The sequence below is a fragment of the Leuciscus leuciscus genome (genome assembly GCF_965113295.1).
Source record: "Leuciscus leuciscus genome assembly, chromosome: 11".
NCBI lineage: Eukaryota > Metazoa > Chordata > Actinopteri > Cypriniformes > Leuciscidae > Leuciscus > Leuciscus leuciscus.
The window spans coordinates 31,653,752-31,679,203 of record NC_138735.1 but is presented as its reverse complement, the minus strand read 5'-3'; the positions used below and the strand labels follow the sequence as shown (position 1 = coordinate 31,679,203).

At 40.7% G+C, this 25,452-nt stretch overlaps 1 protein-coding gene across 4 annotated transcripts in view; it reads left to right on the top strand.

Moving 5' to 3' along the window:
• LOC309508907 (uncharacterized protein) overlaps window positions 1–25,452 on the top strand; it is a 108,282-nt gene that overhangs the window by 678 nt on the left and 82,152 nt on the right. Inside the window, exons 2-4 of one of the 4 annotated variants that reach the window (XR_014209738.1) lie at window positions 19–96; window positions 7,253–9,059; window positions 9,100–10,636. Coding sequence is in view for 3 of the 4 variants with exons in the window: in XM_082183453.1 (XP_082039579.1) it covers window positions 19–96; window positions 7,253–8,812 (1,638 nt within the window). In the remaining variant the exon portion in view is untranslated. Of the gene's footprint in view, window positions 1–18; window positions 97–7,252; window positions 10,637–25,452 lie in introns of those variants that run through there. The other 3 variants (XM_082183453.1, XM_082183452.1, XM_082183454.1) reach the window with 3 other exon arrangements.

Genomic DNA, 25,452 nt, shown 5'->3' with positions numbered 1-25,452 from the left:
TTTCACTTTAAATTTTAGGAGGAACTGAAGTCCTTAAAAGAGAAACCTAAACACAAAGAAAACATTAAAGGAGAGAAAACACTTCAACACACTAAGGTGAGGATTGATTCATGGTCCTAGGCTATTCACAAATTTAATTAGAACAGTTTAGTGATTTGTCTGAGATTACATGTTCCATTATTGGAGAACACACGCAGCCATTCTCTGGTGGTGTTCAATTCCAGGTTTTTCGGAGTCGACTCTGACTCCTTTATTCCATTTACTTTACATCAAAACATTGTCTGGAATAATACAAGATTTGCAGTCGTTATTACACACTTAATTATTTTCCCCCAATGCAAAGCCTTAAAATCCACTGTGCTTTTAGCATGACTGTCCTAATTAGTCCAATTTAGCGATAACATTACATTGACTTATACTACTAGGCTGTTGAATGCTTGATTCTGATTGGATGATGAACGTTTTAAGGTGTGCAATTATTTTCAGGGAAACTACGGCTAAAGTAGTTCCAGGCAGGTTTAGCCCGCATTACAGTTCCATATCACTCCGCCAAACGATTCCAGTTATTTCAAAGGTCCTTACAGACTACAACAGCAAAAGAACCAAAACCCACAACAACACTGACCAATCAAATAAATATAGTAAACAATAGGATAAAAATGACAAACTATTTCCATGTTTTTTTTTTGCCACAGAAATTACGTTTTATGAATGAAAGGCACATACTCTCTCTCTCCTGCTCAAACGCACACACATATACGAAAAAAAAGTGTTGTCAGCTGCTCTTATCAGTGAAATAGTTTAACAACTTAAAAGCTACATGAAATTTCTCACTAGCGAGGTAATAACGGTGCTGTTCTTGAAGCAGATAAACATACTTTTTAGGCCACGTCCACACGAAGCCGGTGCGTTCCCGATCCGATTTTTTTTTCTTCTCGTTCTAAAAAAAAATTCCGTAAACACGGCGTCGTCTCAAGAAATATCTGCGTACACACGAAACCACTGAAACCGACTGAAACCGGTGTAGTATATATGCCAGACCAGTATGGGGCGCTGTAATTCTGCCACAGAGATACACTATACACGGAGAAGAAGACTTTGAGCATGCGCAGAACCTTGCGCGCTGTATACGAACCAAGAAGAAGAAGACAAAGATTATCGCTTTTTGCTCACCACAGTTGCAGAGAAGCAATAGATTTTGCTGTAATAAAGCTAGTAGGCTTAGCACGAATACAATCATATAAGTCCGCCATTATTGTTGTTGCTGTTACTCGTGACACAGACGACACGTGATGTGATGACATCATCGTTTCACAAAATATACGGATTGGCTGTACACACGAAACCGCAAGGGTGTCGTTTTCAGATTTATTTGGGACCCGGTTTCAAAAAATAGCGGTTTCAGTCTCCCAAAACGCCGGATCCGTGTGGACGAAACACCTATACGATAAAAAATGTATACGTATACAGCGAAACGCGTCTCCGTGTGGACGGGCCCTCAGAGACACTGTTGCAGAACACAGCTGAGACTCGGGTAATTCACACACGAGTAATCTCTCTCTCTCTCTCTCTCTCTCTCTCTTTCTCTTTCTCTCTCTTAATAACTGCATTGGTCTGCTATCAATGGCTCAAGCATCTGTCACTACTCTAAAATGGCGTTTTGAAAGTAGAATCGGAGGCTTGGGATTTGATGCGGTATAAAGTAGTCCCACACACAAGAGTGTTTTATGGACAAAAACCTGACAAACATCTTGAAATACATCATCTGAACAATGTTTTGAGGTGCGGTAACCGCAGTATAAGCGGGATAATTGACTCTGGGCCGTTGAATTATTAGAAAATAATGCACACCCGAGGTGTAACTCTGCTTTGCACCATTTCCGCATTACCACCTCAGTGTGGATTATTTTCTAATAATTCAACGACCTGTCGTCAGTTATTCCTTACTTGATGAATAGCTATCAACGTTGTTACCTAGCTGTTGCCAATAAGGCCTACCTAATTTTACAGAGGCAAAAGTCATTAGAAATAGCCATGGTCTTTTATGAATTCAACTCATTATAATGGCCGGGTGATGGCACTAAACGCACATCATCGTCTTAAAAGGTGCATGGACAGGACAGTTAAAAGTATTAAAAATAAATACAATACATACAATAATGTACACTTATTGATGTGTTTATTCTTGATGTGAGTTTTTAATGATTTATGGTTAGTTTAATCATTATCATTATGAACACAAATAAAGCATGGAAAACCAAATTTATATTTATTGCAATAATAAAATAACAGATAATGCTGAAAATGTAGATGATCAAGCTGATCGATCGGAACCAACTTTGAAAGCACGACTTGAGCAGAATGTGTGACAGTGGTGAGTCTAACCGGTGTTGTGCTCTCCAGGTTCAGGAAGGCGATGTTATGGTTTAACTGGTTACTGTGTTAAGTTGTGACCTTATGCCAGATGTGAACGATCGGCTGCAGATTTGTCAATTCCGAAAGCCTGTGCTATACATCCATTACATTTAAACATTTGCACTACATGATGCTGGTATTATTGTAATGATTAAAAAAACAAGGGATTTCATTCTTGTAATGGCAAAAGTTTGTTTAACAAAAACACCAATAAAATCATAGGGCCCTATCTTGCACCCAGCGCAATTGACTTTGTACACCGACGCAGGTATCATTCCTATTTTGCACCCGACACACAGCAGACTTTTCCCTCCACAGATGACGCCAGTAAATTAGGGAATGAACTTGCGCTCCCGGGGGCGAAAAGAGGAGGCGTGTCCCCAAACATTCCCTGGTGCTATTTTCCAGTTCCAGAAAACAATTCCGCCACAAACCAGGAAAAACCTAGTCTAAAGTCAGTGTGCACAACGCACACACACTTTGCTTCTCTCATCTGCACACAGACGCAGCAGTTCTCATTTTTAGAAAACCATACATTATTACAAGGAAAAATATTCCACACAAGGGAAATCATTGTGGTGTCCATGCATGAAGATGTGAAAAAATAGGCATAAACCTAGCTTACACATTTACCCAAATTATTATACGTCTGTTTAACCGAAGCTAATTTGGGTGTGTTTCTCCATCCCCAATGTCACTTCTCTGTGTTTTACGGCCCTGACGAGAACGTCGGTCTCCTCGGCTGTGAACCGCTCCTGGCGAATCCGCCGTTATAATAGCAATCCGCCATGGAACAAGCGCGCCTGCTCTTAAAGGGAATGTGAGATGTCGCTCTGATTGGTTTATTTCATGTTATGCCCAAACCACACCTATGAGTAATGAAGCGACTTCAGACCAACACATTTTAGATTTGCGTCGGGCACAAGAGTCATTTATCCCGCCGGTATAATAGCAACAGCGCCCGAGATCCGCCCACAAAGTTACTTGCGTTTCGCGCTTGATACTTGCGTTTCAGATCGTTAAAATAGGGCCCATAAAGTCAAGGTATGTTAAACTACTCAGTCACCGCCTTCAGTCTCCACCCCCACCAATGGTGGGTTACTCAGAAAACAACAGGCCAATCAGAAGAGAGGCTCATGAATATTAATTAGACAGGCCAAAATCGACCTGTTCTTGGCAGAGCTCCTGAGAAAGAAGCTGTAAAAATATATTGAAATGTTTTTTGGTACTTATACCGCAAATATATATTCTTAAGGACATCAAAACCTAAAATAAAACTTCAGAAAGGTGTACAATATGGGACCTTTAAATAAAATGTGCTGTGCACAAGCAAACCTTTGGGTCGTACTGCTTAGAAACAGCTTTATGAATACATCTTAACCTCTAAAAGCAAAAGAGGTTTTACTTTCGCATCCAAACACACAGCGACAACACTTTAATTCACTGAAGCCTCGTCTTCTTTCATTGCGTATGCCTTTGGGCGGCATTATGCTAATATTTCACACTGTGATGTGAATGTTTGAGAAAGTAATATCAAGTTCAATCAAGGCCTTTTAGGCTGGTCTGGAACAGCGTTCTCTGTTGGATAGAATAAATCGCTTTGTAACTTTACAGATCGCATGAATGCACAAACAGAAAATTAACACATTAGGGACTGTTCGTTATTTATTTAAGGGGCCACCGGAGGACTTTTGAGATCTGTTGTCAAAAAAGACATGACCCTCCCTTCGCCAGCAATAATTTTTTATATGACCCTCCAAAATGATTGTGAAAAAAGGCATGACCCTCCCCAATAATTTATTGATTAGCCTAATTCTGTACTGGTTTGCGCTTGGCAAAGATGTTCAGATAGCCATTGTTTGTTTGTTTTTTAAACCATAAACTCTTGCTTTCTCATCTGGCTGTAACGATAGACCAAACCTACGATTCGGTTCGTATCACGATTTTTTATTTTAGATTTGAAATTTTTTTTTTTCCAGTTTTCGGTGCTGATGCGGTGTGACTCGTTCAACATGTGGGTGGCGTTGCGAATAAAGCATCTAAAAGCTGTCACAAAGAACCGGCAAAAGTAATGATTATATATGTCATATATAGCTAGACATTTTAATTGTTTTTAATAAACAAGTGTTTTCTGTGTCGACTGCAAAGATGAAGTTGACGATACGTCGCGATCTTCTCAGAACGCGCCAGAGAGAAATGCAGGAGAAAGCAGTCTGTTTTCCTTCGTTTTGAATTGTTCTGCATGGTTAAAAGTAGACATTTCAAGCTTTCTATATATTTCTCAGGTCTGTGAGACAAGTATACCTTACGCTGAGTCTCGGTTCATTTATGAGACAAGAGTCCAGTTCACTCGCCCGCGCCTCCGTGTCATGATTATCTATTTTCTACTATATTTAGACTACTTCTTATTTATTAAATCCAGATGAAACATTGATTAAAATTAAAGCCCATGTTGCAGGTTAGAGTACCCAGTAAGCCAATGTATAGAAAAATAATGTAGGAACTATATTTAAATATAAACATATACTTATAAAACGCTATTTAGGCTTCTGGAGTCGTTTTTGTGAGAAATTTTTACTTCCGCATTTGAAAACCGCCGAACCGGAAGTGACGTAACATGAGGTAGAGCGGTCAAAGTAAACAATAGGAAAGCAATGGATCGCCATGACAGCTCGGAAAGCTGGGGGAATTGTAGTCTAAATGTTTACTCGTATGTCGTATGATATATATATATATATATATATATATATATATAACGTATATATAATTCATATATATGATGATATCATATAATTATGAGCCTGAAATTAAGCCAAGTGAGAAGGACAGGCCAGGGTTAGACAGAACAACTGTGAGTTGTGGTGTGAGGAGAACAGGGCGAGAGAACAGTGTTAGCTTATAGATGTATTCACGTTAGCCGACGATATGTACAACACTATGCTCAGATCATAATACTGTACAGATTATTATCATCATGTATCAGGCAATAGCAAAGCTAGTACTTAGACCCTTACCTGCATGTGTTATGTGTGTCAGCCATTAGGAGACAGTTTCCAGAGGAAGGGGGACTTTATAAAGGCTTTGAATTGACCCATTTGGTGACGATGAATAAAAAAAATGATCACAATCACAACTGTCTTACTGTACAAAAACTTTATATGTAGAAACAGCCAACACAAACATTAAAGTCGGTTTTTACAGATTGAAAATGAATTATAGAACATAATATATTATATTTATAATAATAATAATAATAGTGTCTTCTGCAGACTAATAACAAACACATAAATGCAGTACATTACAAGTTTATGTAGGATATGTTAATTAATTAAATTAAGACAAGGCACATTTTGTAAAACAGATGTACAATGTCTGACGGATCCGTGAGCGTCATGTTTCCCGCCGGCGGCCGAACCACATGCTGATGGCGGACCGTCACCGCGGGCGACCCGATGAAGGAGCCGGGACAGTGTCCACATATCGCCGGGATTATAATCATCCGGTCTATGGTGAACGCTACACACTACCGCGTTTTTCAAAGCAGAAGCAGAAGTGAAGTCCCGTCTCTTACCCGGCACAAAACGCACATAGGCACGGAAGATCGCACCGTCCTTTTATTCGGAAACCTGTGGACTCGATGTCCTGACAGGCCATAATTCACAATCATTTACCACGACGATGATTAATTGAAATACAATAAGCACCGAAAACACACTGAATCATGACCGCTCCAACTGAATACCAACCTATCTCTGCACTGAGCGCGAACGCAGAGCCAAACGACTACCTCATGTGGCGTCATATGACGCGATGGTGAAAAAAAGCGTTTTTTCAACACGGTCAAGGAAACTGTCACGTTTTCTATTAAATTTGTGCCCTTATGTCTTGCAAAACAATTTTTAATCCTGCATTTACTTTTCATATGGTATTTTCATACAAGGTTATATTAATAAAAAAAAATAAAAAAAAACCTGCAACATGGGCTTTAAAGAAAGGCTTTGTGCTTTCTGTTTGAGGTCTCTGTGCAATTTTTAAAGTTGCTTCAGAGCAGTCATGTCCGTGCGTAATGGAGAACTGTCACGTCTGTAACATTTTTTTTTTCACATAAATGCAAACACGAAAAATAAAATAATAATAATAATAATAAAAAAAAATTCTGTGGAGGCCGATCTTTATTCATCCGTTGGGATATTTTGGTTTGCACGGTGTAATTTATAGAATTACAAAAAAATATTTTGCCACCTAAAAGTTAAACACTTTGCCGGGTAAACATTTCTTTGGCATTCTGTTCTGACATGATGCTGCACTTTTTCTAAGCGCGAACTGAAGCGCACACTGTCAAACAGCGCCAAACTGGATTTTTGTTGGGTCAGACCCATCTGATATCGAAGGGGGGCTGATAACGCGAGATCAACATGGAGCTAAATGAAAAAAAAAAAAAAATAGCACCAAACAAGCCACTTTGAAATGTTGCTGTTTTAATGAATATAAAAGTTGGGTGACCCTCCCCCTAGACTAAAAAAAGTTGGATGACCCTCCCCTCAACAAAGAATAAAAAGACATGACCCTCCCCTATTTTCCTCCGGTGGCCCCTTCCATAAATACCGAACGGTCCCTTAAAGGAAAGAAAAACATTCAAAATCATCATATGACCCCATTAATATGTATATTTCTTTTGGAGTAAACAGAATAAAAAACTAAATGTAAAATGCTTACATTTTCTTGGTTGAGTTATGTCAAAGAAACTTTATTGTTAACAGGGATGTTGGTGCACATTTCATAATTTTATCATTTAAAAATATAACACATGACCATAATTATTGTTGTATTTTTACAGAACATAAATGATCTCATCAAGAACAGCATCATAATTGAAGATGGAAATCCTGCTCGATATCGTCTGATAAAAAAGTCAGACAACATGGGTGAATCTGAACTATATAGAAAAATGACCTTTGGAGAGAGAGACAGAAACAAACCCCATAAAACCATTCTGATGGTGGGAGAAACAGGAACAGGAAAAACAACCCTGGTCAATGCGATGATCAACTACATGTTGGGTGTTCAGAGAGAAGACAAGGTTTGGTTTGAGATCACAGATGATCAGAGTTTAACATCAACTCACAGTCAGACCTCCAGCATCACTGTTTATGGCTTTTATCCAGAAGAGAATCCAATCGATTTAACAATCATCGACACACCAGGGTATGGAGACACTCGTGGAGTTAATCTTGATAAACAGATCGCTGAGAGTTTGCTGAGTTTATTTACATCTGAAGAAAGTGTTCATGAAATAGATGCTGTTTGTCTGGTGATTATGGTACAACAAAATCGACTCTCTGACAGACAAATATACATATTTGATTCTGTTCAGTCTTTATTTGGAAGAGATACTGCTGAAAACATCATCTTGCTCTTCACACACTCAGATGGAGCTCAACCTAAAAATGTCCTGACGGCTGTTAAAGATGCTAAAATCAAGTGTGCAGTGAATGACAAGAATCAGCCAGTGTTTTTCCTGTTTAATAACTGTCAGTCAGAAGCTGCTGATGAAGAATATGAAGAATATGATAATGAAGATCATGAACAGAGGCGGAATCAATCATGGATTCGCAGTTTTAGAGGAATGGCTGGATTGTTCAAGTTTCTTAAGAGTGTAAAACCAAAAACCCTGAAGATGACTCGAGATGTGTTACAACAACAGAAGCAGTTGGAGGCAAATGTCTCTAATCTAAAAGAACGTGTTCACATGACAGAACTAAAGCAAAATGAGCTGAAACAAACTCAAGAAGCTCTGAAGCAGAACAAGAAAGATGTAGAAGAAAATAAAAACTTTGAGTATGAAGTTGAAGTGGCCTATAAAGAAAGGGTTGATATTGATCCTTCTGTAGCCAGTGAGGCCACATGCTGCACCTTCTGTGAGGAGAACTGTCATTATCCAGGATGCTGGTGGGTCAGAGATCTCTCGTGGTGCGAAGTGATGAAAGATTATCACTGTACAGTGTGTACAAATAAATGCCACTACAGCAAACACGTCAAAGAAGCAAAAATATATGTACCAAAGGCAAAGAATGAGAAGAGGACATATGAAGAGTTAAAGAAGAAATATGTTGTGCTGATTAAAGGCAGTGAGTCTCTGGTCCAGAAGCTGGAAGAAGAACTGCAAGAACTAGAGAAAGAGAAAATAAAGCTGGTGTTTGAAGCTTTTGACTGTGTGGAAACTCTGCAGATGATCGCACTCAACACTGTTTCTCTGAACACACTTCTGCACATTGATTTTCTGATTGAGAAGCTGAAGGAAATTAATGAGCCTGTAAAAGCTGAAATACTTGAAAACATCAAGAAGAGAGCAGAAGAAGAAAAACAAGAAGCTCTGCTATACATGGCTAGATTTTAAAATATTTTAACAATCACAAATAATGCCTCATCTCAAATGATGCTGACACTGAAAATCTGAAAATAGGATCCTAAAATGTTTCTGCTTCGTTCAAAAGTATGTCCTTCATGTGATGTTATCCTGTATTATCATTGATCATAATTGCAATATTGTATGAATCTTAACTGCAACATTTTTCTATCATCACACTTGCTTGTATTTTCCATTTGTAAGTTGCTGCATAAACTGCATCTGCAAAATTAACTATGTTAAAGTGATTACTGTGAATTCTGTATGCGTTTATACAGCAAGATACTATTGAAAATACAGCAATGATACTGTAAAAGCAACAAATAGCCAGAACATTTTTTTTTATCATAAAATTATGTGCGTGTATATCATTGTCACTAAGAGGCTGTTAGAGACATGTCATCTAGAGGCCATGTGAGAAACTGTTGAATATCATAACAGGTGAAAAACATGATTTGCATTTCTAAACTCTGCTTTACTATAAATCTGGACTGTGCTGTTAATTCTCTATGACATTTTTTGGCCCCTGTGTTTATTGCTTCTTGTGTTTATTGAGAATATACAGAAATATTATTTTCTTTAGGTGATCTGTCTCTTTAAGAGTAAAGTATGTTAGTACACTCAGAAAATCCAAAATATGGTCCTGAAACTGTGTCCATATCACAATTGCTTGTATTATTATAATTTATAAGTTGTTTTGGATAAATGCATCTGCTAAATTAACAAATGCAAAATACTATTTGATTACTGCAATTATTTTTTTGCTATATTTTGTTTTCAAGGAATAAATTCCTTGAGCAACATAAACATGCCAGAACATGAATATTAATAATGTACAGTCACTAAGGGACTGTTTAGGTACAATATTTTTAGTGCTTATTATTGTACTATTAAGCACTGACACTTAGAGGCCTTATGAGAAAATAACTCTGATAGCATCACTATTTCAAAATGACAAATGTATGAATAAAAAAAAATCACTCATATGAACAGAAACAGACCTGTGTGATTTAATGATGACTGAAGAGAGATGAATGACCTTCATTCTGCTTAATTCTCAATAAAACACAAACAGAATATTTTGCAAGACATTGAAAATGTTTATCTTAAATGTTTCTAGGACACTTCAAGCTCATTTATCGAGTTGCACAGGACTCCTACCTGAGTATCTCTGCATCATAAGTGCAACGCTGTACCAACTGAGCGAAGCAATTTTGCTGCATCAGAAAACCATATAGAGTTGTTTATGAACTGATGGAAATATTAAAATGCATTTGCTTGCAGGCCCTGCACTAAAAGTGCTTTGAAGTTACAAAATAAAATTGTGTGCAAGGAACAGGGTGAAAGGTTTTGGAGTTTTGCAAAAATATAGATATAATAAAAATGTTACAGTGAGCGTTGGTTATAATAAGCAATGGTCCCCATTTAGACATGCTGTTGATTATAAGTAGCATTGCACCTGTCAACTAACTCTCATTGGAGTATTAGTAGAGTATTAATATGCAAATTGTTCTTGTAAATCTTCCCCTCAGAGAAAGCTGGAGAATGGTGGCATATCATTTACAGGAATGACGTAACCATACAGCTTGCTTTTCTGACATTGTGGACTTCATAGAAAGTCAGGTGAAAAGTCACAGATCCGGTATTCGGAAACATTCAAGATGTTCTGCCTAATTGAGGGAGAAACCTTAATAACAAATTGCCTCATTTGAAACCTAGTAGTAGTTTTGCTACCAAAGTCACTGCAACTGGTGCAAAGGAGTGTGGTGGGAAGGCTGTGAATAAAACCTGTCTCTTCTGTGATGGAGCACATGCTTTGGACTTCTGTAAAAGGCTTGTTGAAAGAGCTCATGCAAAAAATATGAATTTTCTGAAGAAAAAGGGGATTTGTTTCGATTGCTTGTGTACAGGACATTTCAGCCGTGATTGTAAAGAGAGAAGCATATGTAAGATAATGTCAACTCAAACACCCAAGTCTTCTTCATATTTTTCCATCAGAGAAAAAGGGCATTCAGTATAAAGATGAGTCCAAGTCAACAGTGGGAAGTGCTTTGATCTCGCTGCAGTCCAGTGCTCTTACTGGGGCTGGTAAAGAAAATTGTGCATTGTCTTTCGTTCTTGAATGTGTGAAATCAAACAAAAGGAGTAAAGTTGTGACCACCTATGCTTTTCTTGATTCTGGGAGCTCTACATCTTTCTGGACAGGGAGTTTGATGTCCAAGCTCAATCTCTCCGCAAAGAAAATTAACATCCTAATGAGAACCATGAGTCAGAACTGTTTGCTGTTATGTTCTGAATGATCTGGAAATGTCAGGATTGAATCAAGAGCACTACTCTGCTTTACCAGAGGTTTACACTCAGAAGACCATGCCTGTAAGTAAACCCAACATCGCCACACAAAATGATCTTGCTTGTTGGCCTCATTTAAGTCATATATGTTTGCCTTCAATTAATGCTGATGTGGAGTTGTTGATTGGTGCTAATGTGCCAGAGGCTTTGGAGCCATGGCACATTATTCGCTGTCAAGACAGTGGCCCGTACGCCATTAAAACCATGTTTGGATGGGCAGTTAATGGACCAATCAAGCGACAGGAAGAGTATGCTGTTGAGGAACATCATCACATGACTTGTCAATAGGATTACAGTTATAAAACTGGATGAGTTGTGGGAGCAACAGTTCAAGGGTGACTTTCCTGAATGTGTTCAAGAGGAACAGCAAGGATTGTCAAAGTAAGATCATCAATTCATGGATTTTGTTTCACAGTCAGCAAGACTGACCACTGGAAATGAAAAGGTAGTCATGCCAAGGAATAGAGCAATCGTGGAACAACCTTGCTCTGAAACTTAAAAGAAGGCTTCAAAGAAATGCTTCTTTTCATGCTGACTATACTACCTTTATGGAGAGTGTCATCACTAAAGGCCATGCTGAAAAGTTTCCCACAGCTGAACTGGAACGACTTGATGGACGCTTATTGTACATACCTCACCATGGTGTGTATCATCCTAAAAAACAGATTTAGCAAGTCCACTGGTGAGTGTTCTTGTACGATTCAGAATGGAGTATGTTGCCATGATGGCTGACATAGAATTGATGTTTCATCAGGTTAAAGGGATAGTTCACCCAAAAATGAAAATTATGTCAGTAATTACTCACCCTCATGTTGTTCCAACCCCGTAAGACCTTCGTTCATCTTCGGAACACAAATTAAGATATTTTTGATTAAATCTGAGAGCTGTCTAACTCCTCCATAGGCTTCTAAGGGACTGAAACTTGCTGGCCCAGAAAAGTTATTAAAGAGATCGTTAATATAGTCCAAGTGACTCCAGTGGCTCAATCTTAAGTTTATAAAGCGACGAGAATACTTTTTGTGCGCTAAAACAAACAAAAATAACGACTTTATTGAGATCGAGATTCGCCTTCGTTCGCGAAAGTGGAGTCCCCAATACCATGCCCCACCCTAGGGTGCCATGTGGGATGGGTGATCGGAGGATAGTGATGGAATACCCGCCCGGTAACCATTCCCTGTGGGCTCCTCACCCCTCCATCACACCGCAGCCAGTGTAGTCCCCCGTTGAGCGCGCTGGTCCCTCTGTAATGGACCGACCTGACGTTTCATTCGGGGTCCCTCCAGAGGACAGGATGATGATTTCAGCATCGGAGGGTGAGCTGAGCTCTGGAGATGACGACTTGGCTGATCCACAGATGTCAGCTATGCTGAAACGGGCCGCCGAGGCTGTCGGGCTCGAGTGGAGTCCTCCACCGTGTCCCACTCAGTCTCGGTTGGAGGATTGGTTTCTCGGGACGGGTCGTGTTGGTTCTCGGCCTGCCGCCCCAGTGCCTTTCTTTTCCCTAATTTTCTCGGTATGGAGCTGGACTCGGTCCAACAGACGGCACGCCTTACAGAGGAACGTGTCCGGTCGGTGCTGAAATGCCTGAATACTGTCAAGAGCAGAACAGTGGTCCCACTGAAACTTTTTCAGAGGCTCCTGGGGCATATGGCAGCCGCAGTAACGCCGCTCGGGCTTGCTCCATATCCATACACAATTTTCAGTGCCATTCAAAAGGAGGATGCAGAAATAAAATACGGTGTAATCATTCGGACGCACAGTCGGACTCTTTCATCCATGCATTAAGAAGATTTATTGCACATCGAGGACAATTTGTCGAGATCCGTTTAGACAATGGTACAAACTTTGTTGGTGGCCAACGTGAACTGCAGGATGCTATAAAAAACTGGAATCATAATCAGATCAATTCATTTCTGCTTCAGAAGGGAATTAAGTGGAACTTTAATCCCTCGGCTGGTTCGTACTTTGGAGGAATTTGGGAACGGCTTATAAGGTCCATAAGAAAGATTTTAAATTCTATCCTTAAAGGACAAAGTTTGGACACAGGCCATTCCTGCGCTTCGCGTTCGAGGGTCGAGCGTATCAGTACAACGTCCTACCCTTCGGGCTGGCCCTGTCGCCCCGAGTCTTTACGAAGGTCGCAGAGGCGGCCATTGTCTAAACGGATACATGTACTTCTCTGTGAAGTTGAATCAGTCCTTAATAAACATCCAATATCCAGAGCATCTATGGATGTTAATTATTTGGAAGCTCTTACTCCTAACTATCTCCTCCTCTTGAAAACACAGCCGTCTTTACCACCTGGACTGTTTAAAAGGGATGGCGTGCCGTATTCATGACGACGTTGGTCCAATACATGGCAGATCTATTTTGGAAGAGATGGATCGGGGAGTACCTACTTCAACTACAAGAACGCCAGAAGTGGCTGTTGAAGAAACGCAATTTTGAAGTGGGAGATATTGTGCTAGTAGTGGATGATACTGCTCCAATGAGTTCATGGATAATGGGCAAGATTATTCAGATCACACAGGATAAAAGGGGAATCAAAGAGTAAGAATCAAAGAGTTCCTGCTTGACCAGACCCATTACTAAAGTTTGCCTTCTTGAAACGGAGGACTTTTAACTATTCTATGACCGACTGACTAATTGACTGACTGACTTATGAGAGCTCTCAAATGACTTACTGAAGACTTTGACTAAAGACCGTTTGATTGACATGTTTACTTCAGTTGATTACGGACACTGTTCACACATTGAAGAATTGGACATTTAATACATATTTGTGTATACATTGTTTATTTGTGAAATAAGATTTAGCGATTTCTATGTATGCAGGTAAATATTCAGTGATGTATAACTTGCGTGATTGTGTTGTATTGTTATGATTATTACAGTTTTGGGGTGTAATAATCAGGGGCTGGAGTGTAGGTGCCAGGTTTGGGTTGATGTCTTTTATTTAGAAATTTTTACTTTCAGTTTGTTTCGCCAGTTGGTATAGGTGCATATTACCTGTTAGTTTGCGTTTGGTTAGCAAGTAGGAAGGGGGTGAGTAGCTGAGATGCTTTCTGTTGACCGTTTTCATTTAATTTCATTGCTTTTTTGGTTATTTTACTGTCATCATTCATCAAGTTGCTGTTTGTTTCAATGTTACAATAAACCACCTGGAGCTGCAGTGGAAACGCGTAAACTTTTACTCCCTCTACTCAGCCTCTTAGAGGTTACCGGCTGCCGCTAGTCTGTTGGGGTTAGGGTTAGTAGTATAATAAGTTGAAATGTAGTTGCAAAGTTACTTCCCAGCAAACAAATTGTTTTGTTCTATGAACGTTTTCCAAATGTTCAGTTTTAGTTCTACCAGAAAGACTCGGGAGAATTAATACTGTAACAATAACATTTATTTAGGAGCTCAGCAAGCAATCAGGTTCTTTGGCGTAGGCCCCGTTCATAACTCGCATTCAGAGGGTACTGAATCTGCGAGTCCCGCCTGAAGACGAAGGCGGGGGCGCCGCTCACCCCCCGGCGGAGTAAGAAAAGGGGCCATCTGGTGGTGGTGGGGTGGATGGAGGAAAAGACATCTGAAGTCTTCAGGATGGAAGGGGTAGCCTGACTGATGGTGTTGGGGTTGATAGAGGGAGGACCCAGCTTGGTTGAGTAGAGGAGTTGGAGGAAAGATCCCATCTTGGTGGAGGCGGGGAGGAGGGAGGTACTGGAGTGACAGCATCTGCGAACTCAGACATGTGTAAGCGCTGCCCTTTTAAGCTACAGTAAGTGATATAATTGGATAGATGAGGAGGTAATTAATGACGCGAACGATTGAGTCTTCCTGGCAGAACTTGCGCTAGCTTCATTTCTACCAGAAAGACTCGGGAGAATTAATACTGTAACAATAACATTTATTTAGGAGCTCAGCAAGCAATCAGGTTCTTTGGCGTAGGCCCCGTTCATAACTCGCATTCAGAGGGTACTGAATCTGCGAGTCCCGCCTGAAGACGAAGGCGGGGGCGCCGCTCACCCCCAAAGATAGGTGGAATTAAGGATCCGCCGGAACGGGGCCCACCCCCAAAAAAAAAAAAGTTATTTATTTTTTTTATTTTTTATTTTTTATATATATATATTTTTTTTCATTAACTCACCGGCCGTGAATCCTGAAGTTCCTAACATAGATGAGAAAGGAAGAGAGAGAGAGAGAGAAAAAAAAAAAAAAAAAAAAAAAAAAGAATGTTAGATTTAGACGAGTACCATCCTTGATTATATCGAATAAGCCACTGCCGTCGTGGTTCTAACATATTATTATTATTTATAATAAGAAAATATATATCAACTTTCGAGATACATGGACATATGCTGCTGGTATCCTTGGTTGCACGCATAAAACAGAACCGCCTTTAGATGGACCTATGAGCACGAGCCGTCTTTTGATAGAACACATGGGCCACAGGCCATCTTTTGAAAGAACACATGGGCCCCAGGCCATCTTTTGATAGAACGCATGGGCCACAGGCCATCTTTTGATAGGACACATGGGCCACAGGCCATCTTTTGATAGGACACATGGGCCACAGGCCATCTTTTGATAGGACACATGGGCCACAGGCCGTCTTTTGATAAAACGCATGGGCCACAGGCCATCTTTTGATAAAACACATGGGCCACAGGCCATCTTTTGATAGGACACATGGCCACAGCCGTCCTTTGATAGAACACATGGCCGCAGGCCGTCCTTGATAGAACACATAGGCCGCAGGCCATCTTTTGAGAGGACACATAGGCCGCAGGCCGTCCTTTGATAGAGCACGTAGGCCGCAGGCCATCTTTTGAGAGGACACATAGGCCGCAGGCCGTCCTTTGATAGAACACGTGGGCCACAGCCACTTTGGTAGTACACTTGGGCCGCAGCCACTTGAAACCATAACATGTAACAACTGTTTAAACAGACGTGAAACCCACGGCCATCTTGGTTTAGTAGCTAGCCATACGATCATAGAATGCCAATCTGCTTTGGCAAAAACACCACCACCAGTAGATAAATAGGAATTTACCTAGATCAAGACTGGAGAGCTTGCTGGGCTTCGAGGATGGATTTTAAATCTGGTCTTATGTAGGACTCGAAAGCCGAGGAGGACCACCTGCCCAAGATTTTGATAGCTGCTGTAGAGATGCCGCGCTCGGCTGCTGTAGTGGCAGCTCCAATTCTGAAGGAATGTCCGGTGAATTGAGAAGGAGATAAGCTGCAGCTTTTGAGAACGGAGTTGAGATGGAACTTGAACCGGTTTTGAGAGAGAGGTGCTCCGTTGGGTAGAATGAAGAGGGGAGAACTAGCAGAATGTCTGAGACGGATTTTTAGGAATTTAGTCATAGAGGAGAAGGGGCAGAAATCGCTACTGATTTTAGAGATAGTTAAAGTAATGCCAGAGCCTTTAGAGTCATTCTTGGAATGTTTAAGAAAGAGTGTGAAAAAATTAGGAAAGAATTGTAAGTCTGAAAAGGAAAGGCCGCGTGCTGGATCGAATGTATTGGTTGGTGAAGTAAATTCTCCTGGACGCATAAAGCCGTAGAAAGCTGTAAGAAATACTGCTTCTAGCAGAGTGTTGATATATTTGGAAAAGAGGCCGTTGCGAACTGCAATGATTAACCTATGAATTAATGGTAACGTCAAAGGCAGCCTTTTGTCAGGGGACACGATAGAAGTTTTAGCCATACCTTTGAGCATGAGGCGAATAGGAGTAGCGGTGAATAGGCTAGGAGAATCGGGGTTATAATATTTGGCGTAGAATTGAACACCTGCGAGTAATCTACGAATGGAAGAGATTTTTAAATTTCGTTTGTCGAAATTAAACGCGAGAAAGGAGCAAACTGTCGAAATCAAAATAGGGAATAAAGGAAGTTGAAAGGCTAAACAAAACATTGAAAACGAATACCAGGCAGAAGTATAAGCTTTGAGAGTCGATGGAGCAACGCCTTTAGACATGTAAAGTCTGGCTGAGCAAAGCAAATCTTCTAGTATAACGTTGTGGCTGACAGGGGAGGGCAGGGTGTTGGATCCTTGTTGGCTGCGGAGCAGAGCCGTCTGAAGGTCTGAAAACGAAAGCGAGATAGAGCGTCAGCGACAACATTGAAATGGCCAGGTATGTGAGCAGCTTTAATAATGAAGTTGTGGATGACTGACTGCCAAATTAAGCGACGCAGAAAAGGCATGATCATCAGGCAAGATGATCTGCCTTTATTAATAATAGCTACGGTGGCTTCGTTATCGCAAAACATAAGAATGCGTTTCCTAGACCACTCAGGACCCCAGATTACGCTGGCTACGACTAGAGGATAGAGTTCGTATAGCGCTGAAGAGAGTGAACTAGATGTAGAACTAGGAAAATCATTCGGCCATCTCTCTGCGAACCAGTGCCCTTGGAAAAATCCCCCGAACCCGACGGACGGAGCGGCATCGGTGAATAAATGTAAATCTGCGGATGATTCGAAGTTCTCGTTATAGAAAAAAGAAATGCCGTTCCAATCATTTAGTAAGCGAGACCAGAATGTAATATCGGACCGACAACCTTCGTCTAACTGAACCGGATTACTAAGTTCGGGCACGGAATGTGCAGCTGTTAATAGACGCGAAATGAAAGCCCTGCCTTGCGGGATGATGCTCATCGCGAAATTTAGGTGGCCCAAGAGGGACAATAGATCGCGCTTCGAGACGACTGGAAGAGAGGAAAATTTTTCCAGGAAAGATCGGATTCTTATAAGCTTTTCTAGGGGAAGAGAAGCTTGCATCTTAACCGTATCGAGGGAGATACCTAAAAATTCGAGATTAGTGGAGGGGCCCAGAGTTTTCTCTGAAGAGAGGGGAACGCCGACGTCACTGAAAACCTGCTTTAAGATATCGAGGACGGAAGAATGAGGAGAAGGGAAATCGATAAGCAAGAAATCGTCAAGTAAATGCAAAACGAACGGGAGTTTGCAGACGTTCAGCAGGATCCAACACAAAGCTTCCGACAGACTATTGAAGATATGAGGGCTGCTCCTACACCCGAAAGTGAGCCTTACTGCAAAATAGAATTTTGAATCCCATTTAACGCCGAAAAGTGGCCAGTCAGCAGGGTGTATTGGCATGGTTTTAAAAGCGTCTGTTATGTCTGCTTTAGCCAGCCAAGCACCATGGCCAGCTAGCTTGATTAACTGAATAGCGTTGTCCACCGAAGCGTAATGAAGGGAGAATGGTTCGAGGGGAATGCATCATTAACGCTTAGAATTTTGCTGGAATGGGGAGAAGACATGTCAAAAATGAGACGTTTTTTACCAGAGTATTTTCGGGTAGCGACGCCAATAGAGTTAATCCTGAAGGGGGCAAAAGGAGGGAAGGCGAAAGGGCCGATAACATAGCCTTTATTGACTTCTTTCTCGAGCAGTGTAAAAACAACGTCGGGCTCGTTCATAGCTGATTGCAAGTTTTTAGCTGAAAAGGATGAAGTGAGTTGTGAGAGAATTCCCACCCTAAACCCTTGAGACAAGCCGGTGATGAGATAATCGACGAAAGATGGATCGGGGTGAGAAGAGAGGTAGCTAGAGAGGTTTGAAATGTTGATAGGTGTGGACGGATGTTTGCTCAGAATTTCTTCTGAAACTGGGCTTTCCTTGTGGTTTGAGGTTTGTATCGGCGTGGGCAGACTGATTTCGGGTGTGGGTCTTTGCACAAGCTGCAAATATGAGCGAAACGACAGTTATTAAATGTACACACAGCTTCGTTAAACTGATTGCAAATAGGATTGTCGTTAAATGTTTCAGCGGGGCGTCCTCTGCTGGAGGAGCTGCGTCTTACATTTTCAGTACCGCGGACAGCGGCCTGATCGCGGCTAGGAAAAGCTTTCGGGCAGAAAGCAGCTGAGTGTCCGTGAGCGCTGCATATAGAACACGACAAACTTCTTTGACCGCCGAAATGGCGAACTAGCAATTCAGTATCCGTGATGGACCAGTCGAGTCTTGAATTGTAGAGTGTAATGCAAGACGCGGATTTAGCGGAAAAGGATTTATGATACTCATAGAATAAGGTGCCCCCATACCTTTGATTAAAGTCTGCCATCATGGATAGATAGAGGTCTAACTCTTCCCTCCTATCTGGAAAAACTTGGCATAGAGTGTCCCTGTAAATGCTGAATGCAATTACGAACTCTCCGAACGAAAGATTGCGTTGCAAGCGTGGATCGGAAGTTTTAAGGAGCACTGCCACGTCACCGCATTCCACCATTTTCCTGTCGGCAGCAGGCGAAGGGAGAAGTAAAGAAGCCAGGTTGATGTCCTTACCTTGGATAATATTTGACCTGAGATGTGGAGAGACTGTAGCGGCGGCGGGAGGAACGAAACGCCTACCGAAAGCTTGAGCTGGAGTAGATGAGGAGAGATTAAAACTGGGAGAAGCCGGTGAAGCTGAGACGTTTTGGAATGACGGCTGGATCCTGAGAAGAGGAGCGGGCAGAGAGGTCGATGTAGAAGGTAAGCTTGCTGAAATATTACCGGAGAAAGAGGGCCGAGTTGTAGTGGGATCTGGGCTGCTGTCAGGGTTGAAGAGAGAGTTTTCAAAATCTGTCATCTTGGACTGTAATCCTTTGACCGTTTGGGATAGGTTTTGAACTGCGGAAAGGAGCAGCAGATTAGTATCGGGTGGGTCGGCGATTTGAGAAGGAGATATCTCTTGATCCGGTAATGATGTTCTTTTAGCTGAACGAGGTGTAGATTTTGCAGATCTTTTTCTGCTGGCTTTTTTCGGTTGAGCAGAGGTTGTGGCGGCGTCTGGATGTGGAGAAGTAGATGCAGGAGGATTGCCCAGTGTGTTCTGGGCCAAGAGCAGAAGATCTTCTCTAGAAATTCCTTCGCTAGCAGGGATGCCGGCGTCCTCGAGAGCGTTTAATATGAGTTCAGAAGAGCAGCTCGCCCACGAAGAGGTGCGGCATTGAATTCGGGTACTCCGGCGTGTAGCAGAAGGGGATGGCTGAACGAAATCGTCTGAATCTGAGTAGTCACAAATGGATTGGTTATCCTGAGACATGTTTGGTCGGCTACTGTCGCTAGCAGTTGAGTTACTGGAGTGACAGCATCTGCGAACTCAGACATGTGTAAGCGCTGCCCTTTTAAGCTACAGTAAGTGATATAATTGGATAGATGAGGAGGTAATTAATGACGCGAACGATTGAGTCTTCCTGGCAGAACTTGCGCTAGCTTCATTTATGGGAACTTTAAAATGTCCAATTTATTTTACGGTTAGTATAACGTTCCTGAAACCTTTCAACTTAATTTGTATTAACAGCTCAACATTCTACATAGTAATCCTCAAAAAACTTTACTAATGGATACAATGGAGACTGTAACACGTAACACGGAAGGAACTGAAGTTAGTTTTTTTATGATCGCTATGACAATTTTTTCCATACTTTTAACAATTTTCCTAAACTCTTAACACAGTTAGCACTACATATATCCTTGTAGGCTATACAATTAACACATTTCTTGTTGCTTTGACACAAAATGCACACAGTTAAAACATTTAAAATGCTTGAACTTCTTTTACACACAAGCTCAAACAAGACCTAAACAATGGATTTTTACGGCCAAATTTACAAATGCTTTCACACTGTAAGTCAGAACAGATAACATTATGTTCTAAACCTAACTTATAGGCTAAAGTCAAACTGAACAGCTGTTCATATTGTGAACTGAAACACAAGTATAGGGACGTCCCGCGTGACGTCACGCCATTTGGAGCAGCCATCTTGACGGAATAGAAAATGCTAAACCGCTGGTGATAATACAGCTCGTCGCGAAATATTCATCTATTGACCAACCTTTGCGGTGATGATTGAAAAATCCTTCCCCGCTGGCGTCCAAATCAAAGAGTTGCTGATCCATCCGGACTCGTGATACCGATAGCCTGCTAAGCTTTTGTATGCTTTTAATGAAGCTCCGGTATAGCGTGATGGGAAGTGAATAAGGTAGCTGTAACGTTAAATGTCACCGAACTCAATGTCAGGACGTTTTTTTACACATGTAATGCCTGTAAAAAGAACTTGTGGTGCTTCATATGGATCTATGATTCCTAATTATTTGATCTTCCTCTTGTATATTTCTTTTTATGATGACATGACGTGAAGAGTTAGCTGACGGCCGCTGCGCTAATAATAGATAGTGGCCAGTGACCGCGACGCTGAAGTGTGTCGAGAACAAATGAATAACATCAGTGCGAACCACGAAAATGTATTTATTTGGATTAAATATTTAAATATTACATTTTAATCATTCTGTGTCATTTTTCAATGTCAGTCTTTTCACTATTTACATGTTTATGCCCAAAATGCTATAATATTCAAAGTAGTTGACTGTCGTTCTCCTCTACCCTGTGTACATTATTGATTAAAAAGTCGTTGCAGGCACCTCGCGAGCATTCATTCATTCAACTATTTTAAAAGACTGGAATGAACACCAGCACACACAAGCAATCTTTTTTATAGCCAATTTAATAATAAAAAATGTAACAACAGGTTTGAAATGTCAGAAAGAGAAAAAAAACTTAATGGGAAGACGAGCATAGGACTGCTGCAGCTTAGTGGATAAATATATTTAGCCTATTTATTATTAAGATTGCACAGTTGGAAAGAAAATATATTTATAGGAACATTTCAGCAGGCTCAAGATAATTAATACAGTGACCATTATTCATTATTTTAATCAATTCGCAGCCATAAAACGTGATAATCCGCATTCTCATGTATGTGCGCTTGTGCAATAGTATTCCGTCAAAATGGCTGACACGCGGCTAGGGGTCACGTGACTGGGAGATCCCTATATCCCCAGTATTTTATTCCATTGCTACTGAGAAATGTATATATATGTGTTCCATGCTAACTGGGCCACTAGATGGCAGTATAAAGCGGCAGTAAGCCAAGTGCAACACTGTGTTATTGAACAGAATAAAAGCATTCTGATAACAGTACTCGTGAGTGAGCCTCGTCAATACAAGAAACAGCTGATTGAAGTTATGCAAATATGGGACAGTGTGGTATTCCGCCATTCCTGTGCAGTGACAGCCTGGTTTGATGCCCATCAGAGGATGATGTCCCTTTTCCTTGCCCATTACTCCCCTTTCCTCAACCCCATTGAGGAGTTTTCTCAGCCTGGAGATGGAAGGTTTTTGACCATCGTCCACAGAACCAAATGTCCCTCCTGGATGCAATTGATGCTGCATGCCAAGACATCACAGCTGAACACTGCCAGGGGTGGATAAGGCATGCCAAAAGATTCTTCCCACGATGCCTTGCCAGAGAAGATATCAGGTGTGATGTGGATGAGAACATGTGGACAAATGCAGAAGACATATTAGAAGATGGCTTTTTCTGTTTGAATATTTTGTATTTACACATAATACTGTAAATGGCTATATTGCATATTTTTGTTATCTTGGAGAAATGTCCATTTGCCTATAAAGCCTTTACTGCAGCAATTATGTCTCTGTCTTCTTTTTTTCATAAATCATAGATTCTATAAAGCTACTCTGAGAAGGGTCATTAATTTTTTTTTGTATTGAATTTGTATTTCCAATTGTATTGTATAGAAGTGTGTGTGTGTATGTGTGTGTGTGTGTGTGTGAGCACTGCGATGGCCTGGTCATCCATTCAGAGTGTTTCCCTGCCTTCAATCTGAAACGCTAGGGTAGCGAACCTACAATGGATGATGTTTGTATAAGAATGGGAGGGTGGGAGTTAGATTTATGGTTTGTTCCAATTAGTAGCAAATGTGTAGTTACGCCAGCTATCAAGAGGGTGAAAGTAACAGAATATGGAGAGTTTAGAAATTAGTTCATTGAGATGCTCTAAATGCAAAGAAACTCTGGCCTCTGATGGTTTATGGAGTCTGTGCTGCTTTTAGTACCATTACAGCTCTCGTGTATAGACTGTGTGTGTTGTTTGTTTTTAACAAGTTTATTCTTAGACACTGTTTATTTGCACATTACTGTATTTACCAGATTATTTTCGAATCATGCCATTTTGCAACTCATGCTTAAGTGATTTTTTTTATTCTAAAACAGATATATATCACACAGTGAAAGTTCTTTCCAATACAAAACCACAATATTAAAATTTCAGAACATCTAAAAATTAAATGAATCATGATGCACAGTTTATTGTCAATCTGTTCTGATTGTTCCATTAAAGGAAGGAAGGACCATTAAAACAGTACGTAGATCCATTTTTAAACTGATATATTGCATGATTACTTGTATCACCATGGCCTATAAAATTACCTAAATATACAATGTATTTATACAATACATTTTATGAACAGTTTATGACGGGATCAGCAGCAATGCTCATTTCACTTTTTCATTTCAGTCTACCGCTAACATCAACATTTAAGAATTTTTAAATTAATATCTCAGCTCAAAACTCATGAGTGTTTGATTCTGATTTTGAGGCAGAAATATAGGTTTATGTGTTACACTTGTCACCATGTGCTCAATTTTCTCATATTTAGGCCAAAGACAAAAATATTACTCAAAAAGTTAAAATGACAAAAATAACCACACAGTTAAGAAAAATAACATTATAGACATACATGATGTTTTTATTAACAAAGTTCGGGAGGAGCACGTTCAGATAATTAACGAGTGGAGAGCACTCAGCAATCGACGATAAGAGGTGTATATACATTCATATACACACCTCAATCCATTGACAGTTTAGCAGCATCCCTCCACCCCCCTTCTCCACACTTCTAGTCCTAACCAGAGCCATAGAGAGAAAGAGTTGCGACACTCTTTGATGTCGCCGCTATGGCTGTCACATGGTTCATGTAAGCCCCAATAGTTCCAAAACATACGCTGGCTGTCATGTTCTTCTATGGGACAGACAGCAGCGATTGTATTATTGAACGGTAAATATAAAATAAAACACACACCCAAGTACTTTTTCAGCTGTTATTGTATTTTGTTAATGTCAGTTTTGCATTTGGAGATAAGTTTTAGACTATATTTTTGGAGGGAAAAGCTTAGTGTTCATGTTCGCATGGGTAGTAGCAGAGAATGTCTAATAAGGCGAGAAGTTTCACTCTCAGTACACTTCCGGCTTCCGAAATGGTTGCAGTTCCACTTTGATTCCATATGAGGGCGCTCACAGGACGAGTGCAGAATGAATGGAGGTCTATGGCGCTATACCAACCAAAATCCACTTTTCTCAGGATATAATTTTTTGTCTAGTAATTTGAATATTGTATTCGAAAGGAGATGCAAAGAAATTACACATCGCTGGGTGTTAGATTTTTTAGAGTCACTTATTTGCTTTAAAAAGTCTTTTAAAGTGTCAATGACGTCATACACATCGTACGACCAGAGATACTGCTTTACGGCAATCCTTCAGTCGCTTTGGTGCTTTCGCGCTCTGCACTTTCTTTTCTCTCGAGGCATCGACAACACAGCTGACACAGGTAAATACACGTGCTAGATGAGTTTTTGTTTTGTTTGTTTCTGGTCCCACTTCGGATGCCACGATGCCATCAAGCGGTATCTCTGGTCGTAATCAGTCCTTCACTGACCAATCAGCGTTCATTAGCAGAATGCTAGCGTGTTATGGGCAACAACAACTCAACCTGTAAGAAATCGAAAGGACATAAGTACTCGTTCATTCAACTTTCGACCTATAACCCATGTTGAACTTGCAAAACCTACTATCGAATCTGAGATTTCTCAACGGCAATCGGGTGAAAGAGACAAATTTAGCCGTCTAGCCCCATAGACTCCCATTCATTCTGCACTCATGGGCGATCGCCCCCAGTGGAACTCTGGTGGAACTACAACCAAAATCCGGTACAATAGGACTTAACAGGGAGTGGGCAGGCTCTCCGTAGACGGGCTCTGGTAGTAGCACTGGCTTTAGCGGCTCTAACTTAACTTTTCCATTATCATTCATCTGATGATGGACGTCTCATGATATTTATTTTAGCACAACTGGGCTGTATTAGGCTATTGATTCCCGTGATTTTGCTTATAAATTCCGATTCAGCCATTAGCCTACCTTTGATCACGCAAAGAGGTCTGCGGTGGCGGTCCGTTCAGAATTCACTAGAAGCTAGCTCACTTCTTCCAATGAAAGTGGCCACCCCCAGGACCACAACGTGAAACATGATCATGTTAAGACTAAGAATATAATTTTAAGATTAAGCCATACACATATTATCAAAACTATAACAGATTAAAAACGAATTTACGCTTTTATGTTTGGGTCTATAGGTAAGTGCAGAGTGAAGAT